The sequence below is a fragment of the Megascapheus bottae genome, chromosome 6 (assembly GCF_031878675.1).
Source record: "Megascapheus bottae isolate mThoBot1 chromosome 6, mThoBot2.hap1, whole genome shotgun sequence".
In the NCBI taxonomy this organism is placed as follows: domain Eukaryota; kingdom Metazoa; phylum Chordata; class Mammalia; order Rodentia; family Geomyidae; genus Megascapheus; species Megascapheus bottae.
In genome coordinates, this window is record NC_143514.1 from 6,997,351 (window position 1) to 7,010,085 (window position 12,735).

Sequence of the window (12,735 nt, forward strand, 5' to 3'; positions counted from 1 at the left end):
GAATCACGCCTCCATCTCTCTCCCTGGCCATTTCTAATCTTTAATTACTACACAATAAGTTGTAGGCCCAGATTTGTTTATTCTCCCAGAACACTGCCAGATTAAGACATCAGAGGTCAGATTTCTCATAAATAAAACACCTAACACCTAGTCTCTTAACAAATCCACCATAAGTCTCTATGAAATTAGCTCCATAGCTGGGCGCCAGTGGCTCATGCCTGTAATTCTAGCTACTCAAGAGGCTGAGATCTGAGGGTCATGGTTTGAGGTAAACCCAAGCAGGAAAGTCGGTGATACTCTTATCTCCAATTAACTACCAGAAAGTCAGAAGTGGAACTATGGCTCAAGTGTAGAGCACTCACTACTCTTGAACACAAAATCTTGGGGAGAGTGTCCAAGCCAAGTTCAAGTCCCAGGACTAGCTTAAAAATAAATGAACAAACAAAAAAAGTAGCTTTCCAGGTGCTGATTATTGATATCTGTGATCTTAGTTACTGAGGATGCTGAGATGTTCAAAGCCAGCTCAGACAGAATAGTCCATGGGACTCTTATCTTCAAGTAACCAACAGAAAACTGCAGTTGTGTCATGGCTCCGAGTGGTAGAATGGCTATCTTTGAGCAAAAACAGCAGTGACAACACCCAGGCTCCAAATTTAAGCCACATGACCAACAACAGCAAAAAACAATAGCCCCATATCTAAAAGAACTCATTTAAAATGACTACAACTGCACATTAATGTGTTGACGCCACCATAAGTAGGTCTTCAAATAGTATCACAGATAGAGAAAATCTAGAGTAGGCTGCTTCCAGAAGCTAAAAGCTGGCAGAGAAAAAAAAAAAAAAAACACTGTAAATGGGATTGAAGAGTAAGCTGAGAACCAGGGAACTTCCAAAGTAAACAGTAGTTGAGGTCTTAATCTCTAACAAATGAGCTACCAAGAACTGAATGTTCTTACCAAGGTTTCACTTATCTAAGGAAAATGGCAGAGCACACATTCATAAGAGGTGAGAAAGAAGAAAAATGTAGAAACATGATATGGGGGGCTGAGAATGTGGCTTAGTGATAGAATGGTTGTCTTGCACATATCAAGCCCTGGGTTCGATTCCTTAGTACCACATAACCAGAAAAGGTCAGAAGGGGCATTGTGGCTCAAGTGGTAGAGTGCTAGCCTTAAGCAAAAGAAAAGAAGCTCAGGGACAGTGCGCCCAGGCCCTGAGTTCAAGCCTCAGGACTGGCAGGAAAGGAAAAAGAAACATGCTGCTATAAACATCAAAGAAATGTACAGCAGGGGCCGGGAGTTTGGCCTAGTGGTAGAGTGTTTGCCTAGCATGCATGAAGACCCGGGTTCGATTCCTCAGCACCACATACATAGGGAAAAAAAGCCAGAAGTGGTGCTGAGGCTCAAGTGGTAGAGCTCTAGCCTTGAGAAAGTCCAAGGGCAGTGCTCAGGCCCTAAGCTCAAGCCCAGGACTGGCAAAAAAAAAAAAAAAAAGAAATCTACAGCACTGCAAAGAAGTATCTCTTTGGGATATTTGTAGTGGAAGTAATTTGGAGACATTCTTGTAGACAGTAATTACTGTGCAGCAGTTGAAAACAAGTCTAAAGTTCAGAAGAAAGGTGGAAACTACAAACAGAACTTTGGCAATTATTTATGAATAGTTGAAAAGAAACTTTTTTTAAACAACCTGTTATGTTCAGCACAGTATTTTACTACATATACCAGACTAGAACACAATAGCAACTAGTCAACCTGCCAGTGGAGAAATTTTAAATTACTGAGATAATATATAATAATCTAGGAAGTGGTATTGTGGCTCAAGTGGTAGAGCACTAGCCTTTAGCTGAAGAGCTCAAGGACAGGCCCCAGGCCCCAGAGTTCAAGCTCCACTACCAACCAAAAAAAAAAAAACAATGTAAAGAAGCAAAATACTATGCAAAAAGAACACCCAGAAAGCTAAATATACTGTATTTCACAACAGAGTCTTATTATAGAAGGAACAACTCTTTTTTTTCCCACTTTAAAATGACAACTCATGGAAGGTAACAACAATCTAAAATTCAATCAGAAACTGTTAATATGGAGATTACTCTATATAGACAACTGAGAGAAAATTTACAACAATCCTCAAATGCAAACAAAAAGGCCTGAGTATAAAGATTTAAAGACATTTTATGATGTATAAAGTTTTTAAAATACACATGAAAATTATCAACTTTGCTTATAATGTTTGTGCTTCCTTAATGCTGTTGAATATTTTATGGAGAACCACCTCAAGAAAGCTGAGGCAATGAATACCATACATGTAATGTGCAATTAACACTAAATCACCTGGATCATCCTATCCAAAAGAAAGGTAATGAAAGCTACTACATATGAAGGTTTAAATCACAGTAAAAACCCATGAGATTTTTGTAATTTATATTATCAGCTATAGTCAAAATATGATTTTAATATTAAATTCAAAAAATTATGTGATGGCTGAGAATGTAGTAGAGTGCTTGCCTAACAGGCATGAAGCCCTGGGCTCATAAACAAAAACAGCTGGAAGTGGCACTGTGACTCAGGGGCAAAGAGCTAGCCTTGAACAAAAGCAGCTCAGGAACAGTGCCGAGGTGCTGAGTTCAAGCCCCAGGACTGGTAGTAGTAATAATAATGATAATAATAGTAATAATAATGTGATACTCCTTTTTTCCAAACTAAATCTTTAAAATATGGCCATAAGTTTTACTCTTAGAACAGAGATAAGACTGTCACATTTCATCTGCCCAACTGCCATATATTGCTATTGAAACAGATCTGGATCGACAGGAAAGATCTAGCTATTAAAAGATAGAAAGGTATTTAAGACCTTAAAAAATTCTAATTATGGGGCCGGGAGCCTGGTGGTAGAGTACTTGTCTAGCATACACCAAGCCCTGGGTTTGATTCCTCGGTACCACATACATAGAAAAAGCCAGAAAAAGCCAGAAGTGGTGCTGTGGCTCAAGGGTAGAGCACTAGCCTCAAGAAAGCCCAAGGACAGGGCGCAGGCCCTGAGTTCAAGCCCCAGGACTCGGAAGAAAAAAACAATCCTAATTATCATACTAGAAAAAATTCAAATAACTCATCATAATGCAAAAGAATATTTTTCATTTCTTAAAGATTCATTACAAATAACAAAAAAATAAAGGCTAACAAACATCTAATATCGAACTTTTACACAAAACAAATAATGGCTAATTCAAAATTTAGTTGGCATTATTTCCTTTCTGAATTACAATGTAATGCTATTGTACTTGTAACTTACCTCCTTAAATTCATCTCTGCCAATGCCTTTGTATTTATAAAATGAAAAAGAAAAACACATTTAACACACAGGGGAAAAAACTGCCCTATTTCAACATAAAACCTATCAATTATTAACTTTCTTCAAATAGATCTTTGACATTGTATTGAATCACTTCTGCACATCTTTCTAGAGTTGCCACATAATTTTTTTTCATAGTATTAATAAAACTATAGGAAAGACAAGCATTTCTACACAGAATTTATTTTTACCAGTCCTGGGGCTTGAACTCAGGGCCTGCCTGAGCACTGTCCTTGGGCTTCTCAAGGCTAGCACTCTACCACTTGAGCCTGAGTACCATTTCCAGCTTTTTCTATGTATGTGGTACCAAGGAATTGAAGCTAGGTCTTCATGCATGCTAGGCAAGCACTCTACCACTAGACCAAACTCCCGGCCCTCTATATAGAATCTTTTCATGTTTCCAATTTTAATGTCCTAAACATTCTCATTTTTCATCTCCTGATTTTAAAAAATTTAAATAGCAATCAGGTGGTATCCTTGAGGTGAAGAGCTCAGGGACAGTGCTCAGGGTGAGTTCAAGTCCCATGACCCACAAAAAAAAAAAAGCAATCAGAGGATTATCTACATCTAAGAAAGATTAAATCCTAAATAACCTAAATAAAAGCATCTAATGTTATGTTACAAGTAAAAATTGTGGCAAATAACTTTATTTTCATTTTGTCACTTATACCTCCTTTGTTTTTTAATTTTTTTATACCTCTTTTATAACAAACCACAGAAATAAAGAAATTGTAAATTATTACTGTGATAAGGCAGCTGGGAAGAATAAAAGGAAGAAAACCAGATTCTAGTGTATGATATTTTTATTTTGTTTTATTTTGATTTGTCTTTTCACTGTGATTGCTCCCAACACAAAAGATGGTGCTATATTCACCTTTCTTTTTTTTTTCTTTTGGTTGGTAGTGGGGCTTGGACTCTGGGCCTGGGCACTGTCCATGAGCTCTTCAACTTAAGGCTACCACCCTACCCTTGAGCCAAGCCCCATTTCTAGAGGTTAATTGGAGATAAGAATCTCAGGTCCTTTTGTGCCTGGGCTGGCTTTGAACCTTGATCCTCAGATCTCAGCCTGCTGAGTAGCTAGGATTACAGGCATGAGCCACCACACCCAGCCTGATTTTGGTACTTTTTAAAAATTTTTTCCTGGTCTTAGTGCTTGAACTCAAGGCCTAGGCACTGTCCCTAAGATTTTGTGCTCAAGTATAGCACTCTACCAATTGAGCCACAGCATTACTTCCAGCTTTTTCTGAGTAAAAACTACTCAGAAAAAAAAGGCCTAAGGGCCTCAAGGGCTTTCATGCCCAAGCTGACTTCAAACCACAATCCTCACATCTCAGTCTCCTGAGTAGCTAGGATTCCAGGCATGAGCCATCAGTGTCTGGCCTGATCTTGTTACTTTTAGTGCCAAAGGTTTGGTACTACAACTATTTCATCCATGTAAGAACCAATTTAAAATTACAAATCATTTATACCCTCTAACACTAACAGGTACTCTACTTTGCCTACCTCAGCTTTGCATTCCACTCTTTCATCCACTTCATACGTCCTTTTGTTCTACTTAGTAGGCCCTATCATTTCTATTCTCTGAGGACCTATTTGCCTGTGAAAGCCTTCACACAACTCTGATATTCCAAGAGCCTCTTCCAATTTCATCATATCCAAGATAATGACATGTAAATAAATTTAAAAGAAAAAAACAATCGAATGCAAAGAAAACTGAAATAATGATTTTTTTTTTCTTGGCCCCACCCCGGCAAGACTATACTTCATGCTTACTCATAAAACATTGGTAAAATGGGAAGGAAAGATGGGGGAAAATGATGGAAGGATTGACACTGATCAAGATGGATAACCTTATTTATGGAACTGAAACCTCTTTGTTAACTACATAATAATCCACTCCCTTAGCAGATATTTTAAAGTATTTCACCTACATGTCTTTCTGGTCTACCTTTTCATTTGGTTTTTGTTGTGGGGAGGGCGCTGTCAGTAATGGGGTCTAGGTGCTGTTCCTGAGTTTTTTGGCTCAAGGCTGACACTCTATACCACTTTTAAGGCAAAGCTTCCCTTCTAGCTTTTTTGGTAGGTTAGTGGAGTAACAATCTCATAGACTTTCCTGGCCAGGCTAGCTTTGAACTATAATCCTCAAATCTCAGTCTTCTGAGTCCTGAGTAGCTATAATTATATACATGAGCCACTGGTGCCAGATACTTTCCCATATATCTTTTTCTTTTTCCCCGCAGCTGTGGGGCTTGAACTCTGGACCTGGGCATTGCCCCTGAGCTCTGCAGCTCAAGGCTACTGCCCTACTCCTTGAACCACAGCCCCACTTCCGGGTTTTTAGTGGTTAATTGGAGGTAAGAGTCTCACGGACTTTCTAGTGCCTGGGCTGGCCTTGAACCGCAATCTGCACATCTCAGCCTCCTGAGTAGCTGGGATTACAGACGTGAGCCACTGCGCCCAGCTTTCCCATCTATCTTAATACTGGTGTGAGGCAAAAACATACATTGACATTTATCTCAAACTATAGGTGAGTAAAAAATAAAACTGTTGGTTCCCCCCCACAAAGAAATTCATCTAAATATCCCAATTGAAATGCCAGTTGCAGGCCAGGAGTTTGGCCCAGTAGTAGAGTGCTTGCCTAGCATGCATGAATACCTGGGTTCAATTCCTTGGTAACACATGCATAGAAAAAAGCCAGAAATGGTGCTGAGGCTCAAGTGGTAGAGCTCTAGCCCTAAGAAAGCCCAAAGACAGTATTCAGGGCCTGAGGTTCAAGCCCCAGGACAGGCAAAAAAAAAAAAAAAAAAAAATGCCTGTTGCCTATAAACCCAGCACTTCAAAGGCAGAGGCAGAAGACTAGAGATCAAAGCCAGTCTGCGCTACATAGTGAGAACCCTATCTTATAAATACAGAGGTTAGTGATGTAATTTAGGAATACAGGGCTCACCTAGCATGGGCAAAATCCCAAGTTTGGTCCTCAGACACTGCAAAAATAGGCAGACTGTCACAGTGTGTGTGCATGTGTGCGTGTGTGCGTGTGTGTGTGTGCCAATCCTGAGGCTTAAACTCAGGGTTTGAGCACTGTCCTTGGGCTTTTTCCTCAAAGATAGCACTCTGCCACTTGAGCCACATCACCACTTCTGGTTTTTTCTATGTATGTGGTACCATGCTAGGTAAGCACTCTACCCTACCACTAGGCCAAACTCCCAGCCTCAAACGAAACACCTAAGACCAGGTGCCTGCTGGTGGCTCATGCCTATAGCCCTAGCTACTCAGTAGGCTGAGATCTGAGGATCACAGTACAAAGCCAGCTCAGACTGAGAAGGCTGTGAGACTCCTACCTCCAATAAACAAATCAGAAAAAACTGAAGTAAAACTGTGGCTTAAGTGGTAGAACACTAGCCTTGAACACAAAGAGGTTCAAAGACAGTGCACAGGCCCTGAGATCAAATCCCAGGAGAGGAAAAAAAAATGAATGTATCTGTTAAGCAATTTTAATGAACAAGAAGCAAAAAACTAAAAATAAACTTTCTTTGCTAGGTGCAGGTGGCTCACACCTGTAATTCCAGCTACTCAGGAGATTGAGATCTGAAGATCACAGCTCAAAGCCAGCCCGAGCAGGAGAATCTGTGAGACTTGTATCTCCAGTTATCACCAGAAAACTGGAAGTGGAAGTGGCAGTGTGGCTCAAAGTGGTAGAGCCTTGAACACAAAAAAGCTCAGAGAGGGCCCGGAGCATAGCCTAGTGGTAGAGTGCTTGCGTAGCATGCATGAAGCCCTGGGTTTGATTCCTCAGTACAACATACACAGAAAAAGCCAGAAATGGCACTGTGGCTCAAGTGGCAAAGTGCTAGCCTTGAGCAAAAAGTGTCCAAGGACAGTGCCCAGGCCCTGAGTTCAAGACCAATGACCAACAAAAAAAGAAAAAAAAATCAATAAACAAAAATTCTTAATAAAGTATTTAAAATTTGGACAGTGGTTTAGTTTATAGGATAACTGGGAAGAGAAATGTCAAGCAGCCTCACTCACCTATTTTGTTCCTCCAGTTTAGCCAGGAGTTCTAAGTCGTCTGGACTCAACTGTGACGGGGAAGCTGGTGAAACAGCTGGTGATGATGCTGTGGTAGATGAGGATGTAGTGTGTAATGAAGCAGATGGACTTGCCACCTGACTGGCCATCTGACTGACTGTATGCGATACTGTGTTCTTCACCCATGAGAGAGTAGAACTCAACTTCTCTGCAACCTTGTCTGTCGCCACCTAAGGGTAAGAATAAAGATTTTTAGGCCGGAAGTTTGGCCTAGTGGTAGAGTGCTTGCCTAGCATGCACAAAGACCTGGGTTCAATTCCTCGGTACCACATACATAGAAAAAAAGCCAGAAATGGTGCTGAGGCTCAAGTGGTAGAGCTCTAGCCTTGAGAAAGTCCAAGGACAGTGCTCAGGCCCTGAGCTCAAGACCACGACTGGCAAAAAAAAAAAAAAAAAAGAATAAAGATTTTTACATGTATCAGTTTTACTGTATGTATTCATTAACAAAAACATAGCAATCCTGCTAGAATTTTTTTTTTTTTTTTGGCTAGTCCTGGGGCTTGAACCTTCTCAAGGCTAGGGCTCTACCACGTGAGCCACAGCACCTCTTCAGGCCTTTTCTATGTATGTGGTACTGAGGAATTGAACCTAGGGCTTCGTGTGTGTTAGGCAAACACTCTACTACTAGGCCACACTCCCAGCCCAATTCTGTTAGATTTTAGTTAATAATTATAATCAGTACATTCTGTTTGAGGTGATAAAGATAAAACCTTCTTTAGCATTATCCTAACATAGAGGTTTGAGGAACCATTTATTTCAAATTAATATATTCATAGTGTAAATAAGCCAGAATATTCTCCAAACTACAAATTGAAACCAAAAAAAATAAACAACTTAAAAGCTGGGCGTGGTGGCTCACACCTGTAATCCTAGCAACTCAGGAGGCTGAGATCTGAGGATCAAGGTTCAAAGCCAGCCCAGGCACAAAAGGCAGTAAGACTCCTATCTCCCATGAACCACCAGAAAATGGGAAATAGCACAGTGGCTCATCGTGATAGAGCTGAAGAACTCAGGGACAGAGTCCAGACCCAAGCCCTACACCCAACAACAACAACAAAAATCCATTTAGCTCTCTCCCATCCCATATCCTCAACCTGGTCCACAACAACACATACCATTTTTTTTTAACCTTGAACCATCCCTGTACGATATAAAATACTTTTGGTGGGATCAATATACAGTGGGTACATTAGTATGACTGCAACTGTAGTCACAACTATACTACCAGGTAGATTCTACCTCTTCTACTCTCCAATCTGCTTACTCTAAGTACTTATTGTGTCCCAACTGTTGCATAATTTACACAATTTTATAAAGTTCCTCAGTAGATTCAAACACACCTATGTGTCATCAATGTTTGAGGAGGACAATGGGAATGGAACCCAGGGTCTTCCTTCTGCTAGGCACGCACTCTACCTCTGAGCTACATCCCCAGCCCTCAAAGTTCTATTGTTAGACATGTCTTTTTGCAGCATTGGAATTTCTTCCATTCGAGACTGGTTGGGACGTAACTGTGATCCCGCAGCTCTTTCTTGGGTTGAATCGATTTTTTTCCCCTAAATCCCACATCTTCCCTTATCTCAAGTAATTCTCTCATTTTTGGTAAGGTTCCTCCTCTACTGACACTCTGAGAGGGGATGCATGAAACAAACATTTAAGATCAGGTAAGTGAAAATGCTTTTTTTCAATAGAAAAATTATTAGAAATAATTTTCCCAGCTGGGCGCAGTGGCTCATGCTTGTAATCCTAGCTACTCAGGAGGCTGAGATCTGAGGATCACAGTTCAAAGTCAACCTGAGCACTAAAGAACTTGAGACTCATATCCAATTAACCTCTAGAAAAGGGGACGTGGGGCTTGGGTCAAAGGTAGGGCAGTAGCCTTGAGCTGAGAAGCTCAAGCCCCATGACTCACAATGAATGAATGAATGAATGAATAAATAAATAAATAAAATTTCCCTCTGATTTCTACTCTTGTAATTTTAGCTCCTAATATTCTTGTTGAAAAAGTCTGAAGCTACATTAATTTTATTAATTAGCCCATTTTATCTTTGACCTTTAGGAACTTTTTGATCTTTTCTTTAAGACCCTTGTTGTAAAAATCCAGTAAATTATCCTAATATAAATCTTTTCTCACCAGGTTTGCTAAGCATTCTCATGGACCTTTTCAATTTAGAATATTGTGACCTTCCATCCTGAGAAGTTTTCCAAATTTAGATGTCTGACAACATCCTCCATTACATTTTCCTCTCAAAATTTTTATCCAGCTTCCAAACTTACCTGTCCTCTCAATTTAATCTCTGCTTTTGAAAAGTAGAGATTACTTATCTTACATAACTTCACTTATATAACTTTGAGCCCAGGTAGGGATGTCTATACAATTCTTTTTTTTTATATTTTTTATTGTAATTAATAGAAGGGTTACGTGATATTTGCCAGATAGAAGGTGCATTAATTCACATACATTGATACCCTTTCACATGTCTTGGTACCCATTACCCTCCCCCCCACCACCACCCATCCCCCCGTATACAATTCTTTAACTCCAATTAACTACAAAAAAAGCTCGCAGTGTGGCTGTAGTCAACATGTTAGGAAACCAACCTTGAGAGGAAAAATATTTAAAGAGCACCCATCCCCAAGCTCTAATATGGGAAGCAAAAAATAAAAATCAGCTGGGTGCTATGGTTCATGCTTATAATCCTACCTATACAAAGGCTGACATCTGAGGACAGCAGTTCAAAGCCAGCCCAGACAGGATAGGCAGTAAGTCTTTTATCTCCAATTAAACACCAGAGCTGTGGTTCTAAGCGGTAAAGTCCTAACTTTGAGCAAAAGAGCTCAAGGATAGCACCCAAGTTCTAAGTCCACGCCCCAGGACCATAAATAAATAAATAAACAAACAAATGCAACTACATATAGGAAAATTATCTGGAATTTTGCTACCTTTTCTCATTTTTTGCTCTTGTACAAAGAGCAGACTTCTGTTACTTTAAACACTTTATGTTACAACCCTGTTAACTTTTGTTTATTACATTTCCTAGAGCTCATTTGGATAAGTATTATTTTATATAATCAGGTACTCCTAAGAGTATCCTCCTTAGGATATTCTCACTGTGTGTGAATGCCTAGAATCCAAATGTTTTGTTTTGGTTTGGTTTTGGTGTTAAAAACAAATCCAAGAGCTGGGCAGGGTGGCTCACGCCTGCAATCCTAGCTACTCAGGAGGCTGGGATCGCAGGATCGGGTTCAAAGTCAGCCTGGACAGAAAAGTTCATGAGACTCATCTCTAATGAACCACCAGAAAACCAGAAGTGGCACTATGGCTCAAAGTGGTAGATCACTACTAGCCTTAAGCTGAACTCAGTACCCAAGCCCTGAGTTCAAGCCCACGAGAAGAATAAAAGGAAAAAAAAAAAATTTAGAGGGGGCCAGGAGTTTGGCCTAGTGGTTAAAGTGCTTGCCTAGCATGCACAAAGACCCGGGTTCAATTCCTCAGTACCACATACATAGAAAAAAGCCGGAAGTGGTGCTGAGGCTCATGTGGTAGAGCTCTAGCCTTGAGAAAGTCCAAGGACAGTGCTCAAGCCCTGAGCTAAAGCCCAGGACTGGGAAAAAAAAAAAAAAATTAGAGGAAGGAAAAGGTAATGTTTTAAATTTGTTTTAAAATTCTTATTTATAAAACAAGACAACCCTCAAAACCTCTAAGTCACAATACATATCAAGCTGCCAAATGCAGTTTGACAAAGACTGATTCACTCATTTGAATCTTAATTTCTTGAGAATAGGACAAATTTCTTCAGCTTCTCTCTCTCTGTATATGTGTGTATATATATATGTATTTTTTTTCCCAAGTCCTGGGGCTTGAACTCAGAGCCTGGGCACTGACCAGGGGCTTTCTCAAGGCTGGACCTCTACCACTTGAGCCACAGCACCACCTCCAGCTTCTTCTATGTATGTGGTACCGAAGAATAGAACCTGGGTCTGTGTATGCTAGGCAAGCACTCTAGCACTAGGCCCAACTCCCAGCCCCTCTATGTATTTTTTATATAATCTCTACTTTGTATTTTTTGTAGTCTTCATTTTTACTTATTTGAGCCTTACAATAAAGCAGATAGTATAGTAACAATCATTTAGCCAAGAAATCAGAATATACTCTGAAAAAACGTATAATAGGTACTTTAAAAATGTAGTTAGGACTGGAAACATGGCCTAGTAGTAGAGTGCTTACTTAGCATGCACGAAGTCCTGGGTTCAATTCCTTCACACCAGGTACATAGAAAAACCTAGAAGTGACGCTATGGCTCAAGCGGCATAGCACTAGCCTTGAGCAAAAGAGAGCACAAGGACAGTGCCCAAGCCCTGAGTTCAGAAACAAAATATACATGTTTCTTCCCTTTTGGAGCTAGTTAAGAAGTCAAACTTCAGGGTATGGTGGCTCATGCCTGCAATCCTAGCCACTCCAGTAGGCAGCTTAGATCTCAGGATTGCAGTTCAAAGCTAGCCCCAACACAAAAGTCCATGAGATTCTTATCTCCAATTAACCACTAGAAAACCAGTAGTGGCAGTATCCTTGAGCTGAAGAGCACAGGGACAGCGCCCAGGCCCAGAGTTCAAGCCCCATTACCAATTAAAAAGAGAGAGAAAGAGAAAAGTCAGTCAGATGTCACTGATAGATAAAGAAGAAATCAAAAGTATAAAACGTACCCTGGCTTGAGCAACTGGTTAGTACAATTTACTGAGACCAGAAAAATGGGTATTCTGTCACTGTCATGTAGCACTGGTTGCTAGAAATAATGGAGAGTTTTCCTAAATTTAAAAAGTATATTTTTTAAGGTTCAAAGGGCTCGCAATTACTAAGAAGCTCCCGAGATTCAAATGCAACATTCTAAAATAAAATATAATAGTCCTACAGGAATATTCTTGCACACCATACCCTATCAATAAAATAATCCAGTATAGTTAAGCACTACCTCCTGCTACATACATAAGCAACATCCTTGATCACTTTCATACTTTGAAAATTAAGCTTTAGTTAAGTCTGAAATTAAAGCTATCTTTATGAATATAGACTCATTTAAGTGCAAAAATGTTACTGTTGAAAAGAAAAGATGACTACAGTTGGCTAAGAATGTGGCCTAGTAGTAGAGTGCTTGCCTACCATGTACAAAGCCCTGGGTTCAATTCCTCAGTACCACTTATACAGAAAAACCTGGAAGTGGTGTTGAGGCTCACGCAGCAGAGCACTAGCCTTTAGAAAGCTCAAAGACTTGAGCTGAAGTGCTCAAGGACAATGCCCA

At 40.0% G+C, this 12,735-nt stretch overlaps 1 protein-coding gene across 1 annotated transcript in view; it reads right to left on the reverse strand.

Moving 5' to 3' along the window:
* Evi5 (ecotropic viral integration site 5) overlaps nucleotides 1-12,735 on the reverse strand; it is a 131,776-nt gene that overhangs the window by 95,307 nt on the left and 23,734 nt on the right. The window contains exon 2 of the mRNA XM_090334201.1: nucleotides 7,379-7,608. Within this exon, the coding sequence (XP_090190327.1) occupies nucleotides 7,379-7,608 (230 nt within the window). The remainder of the gene's footprint in view (nucleotides 1-7,378; nucleotides 7,609-12,735) is intronic.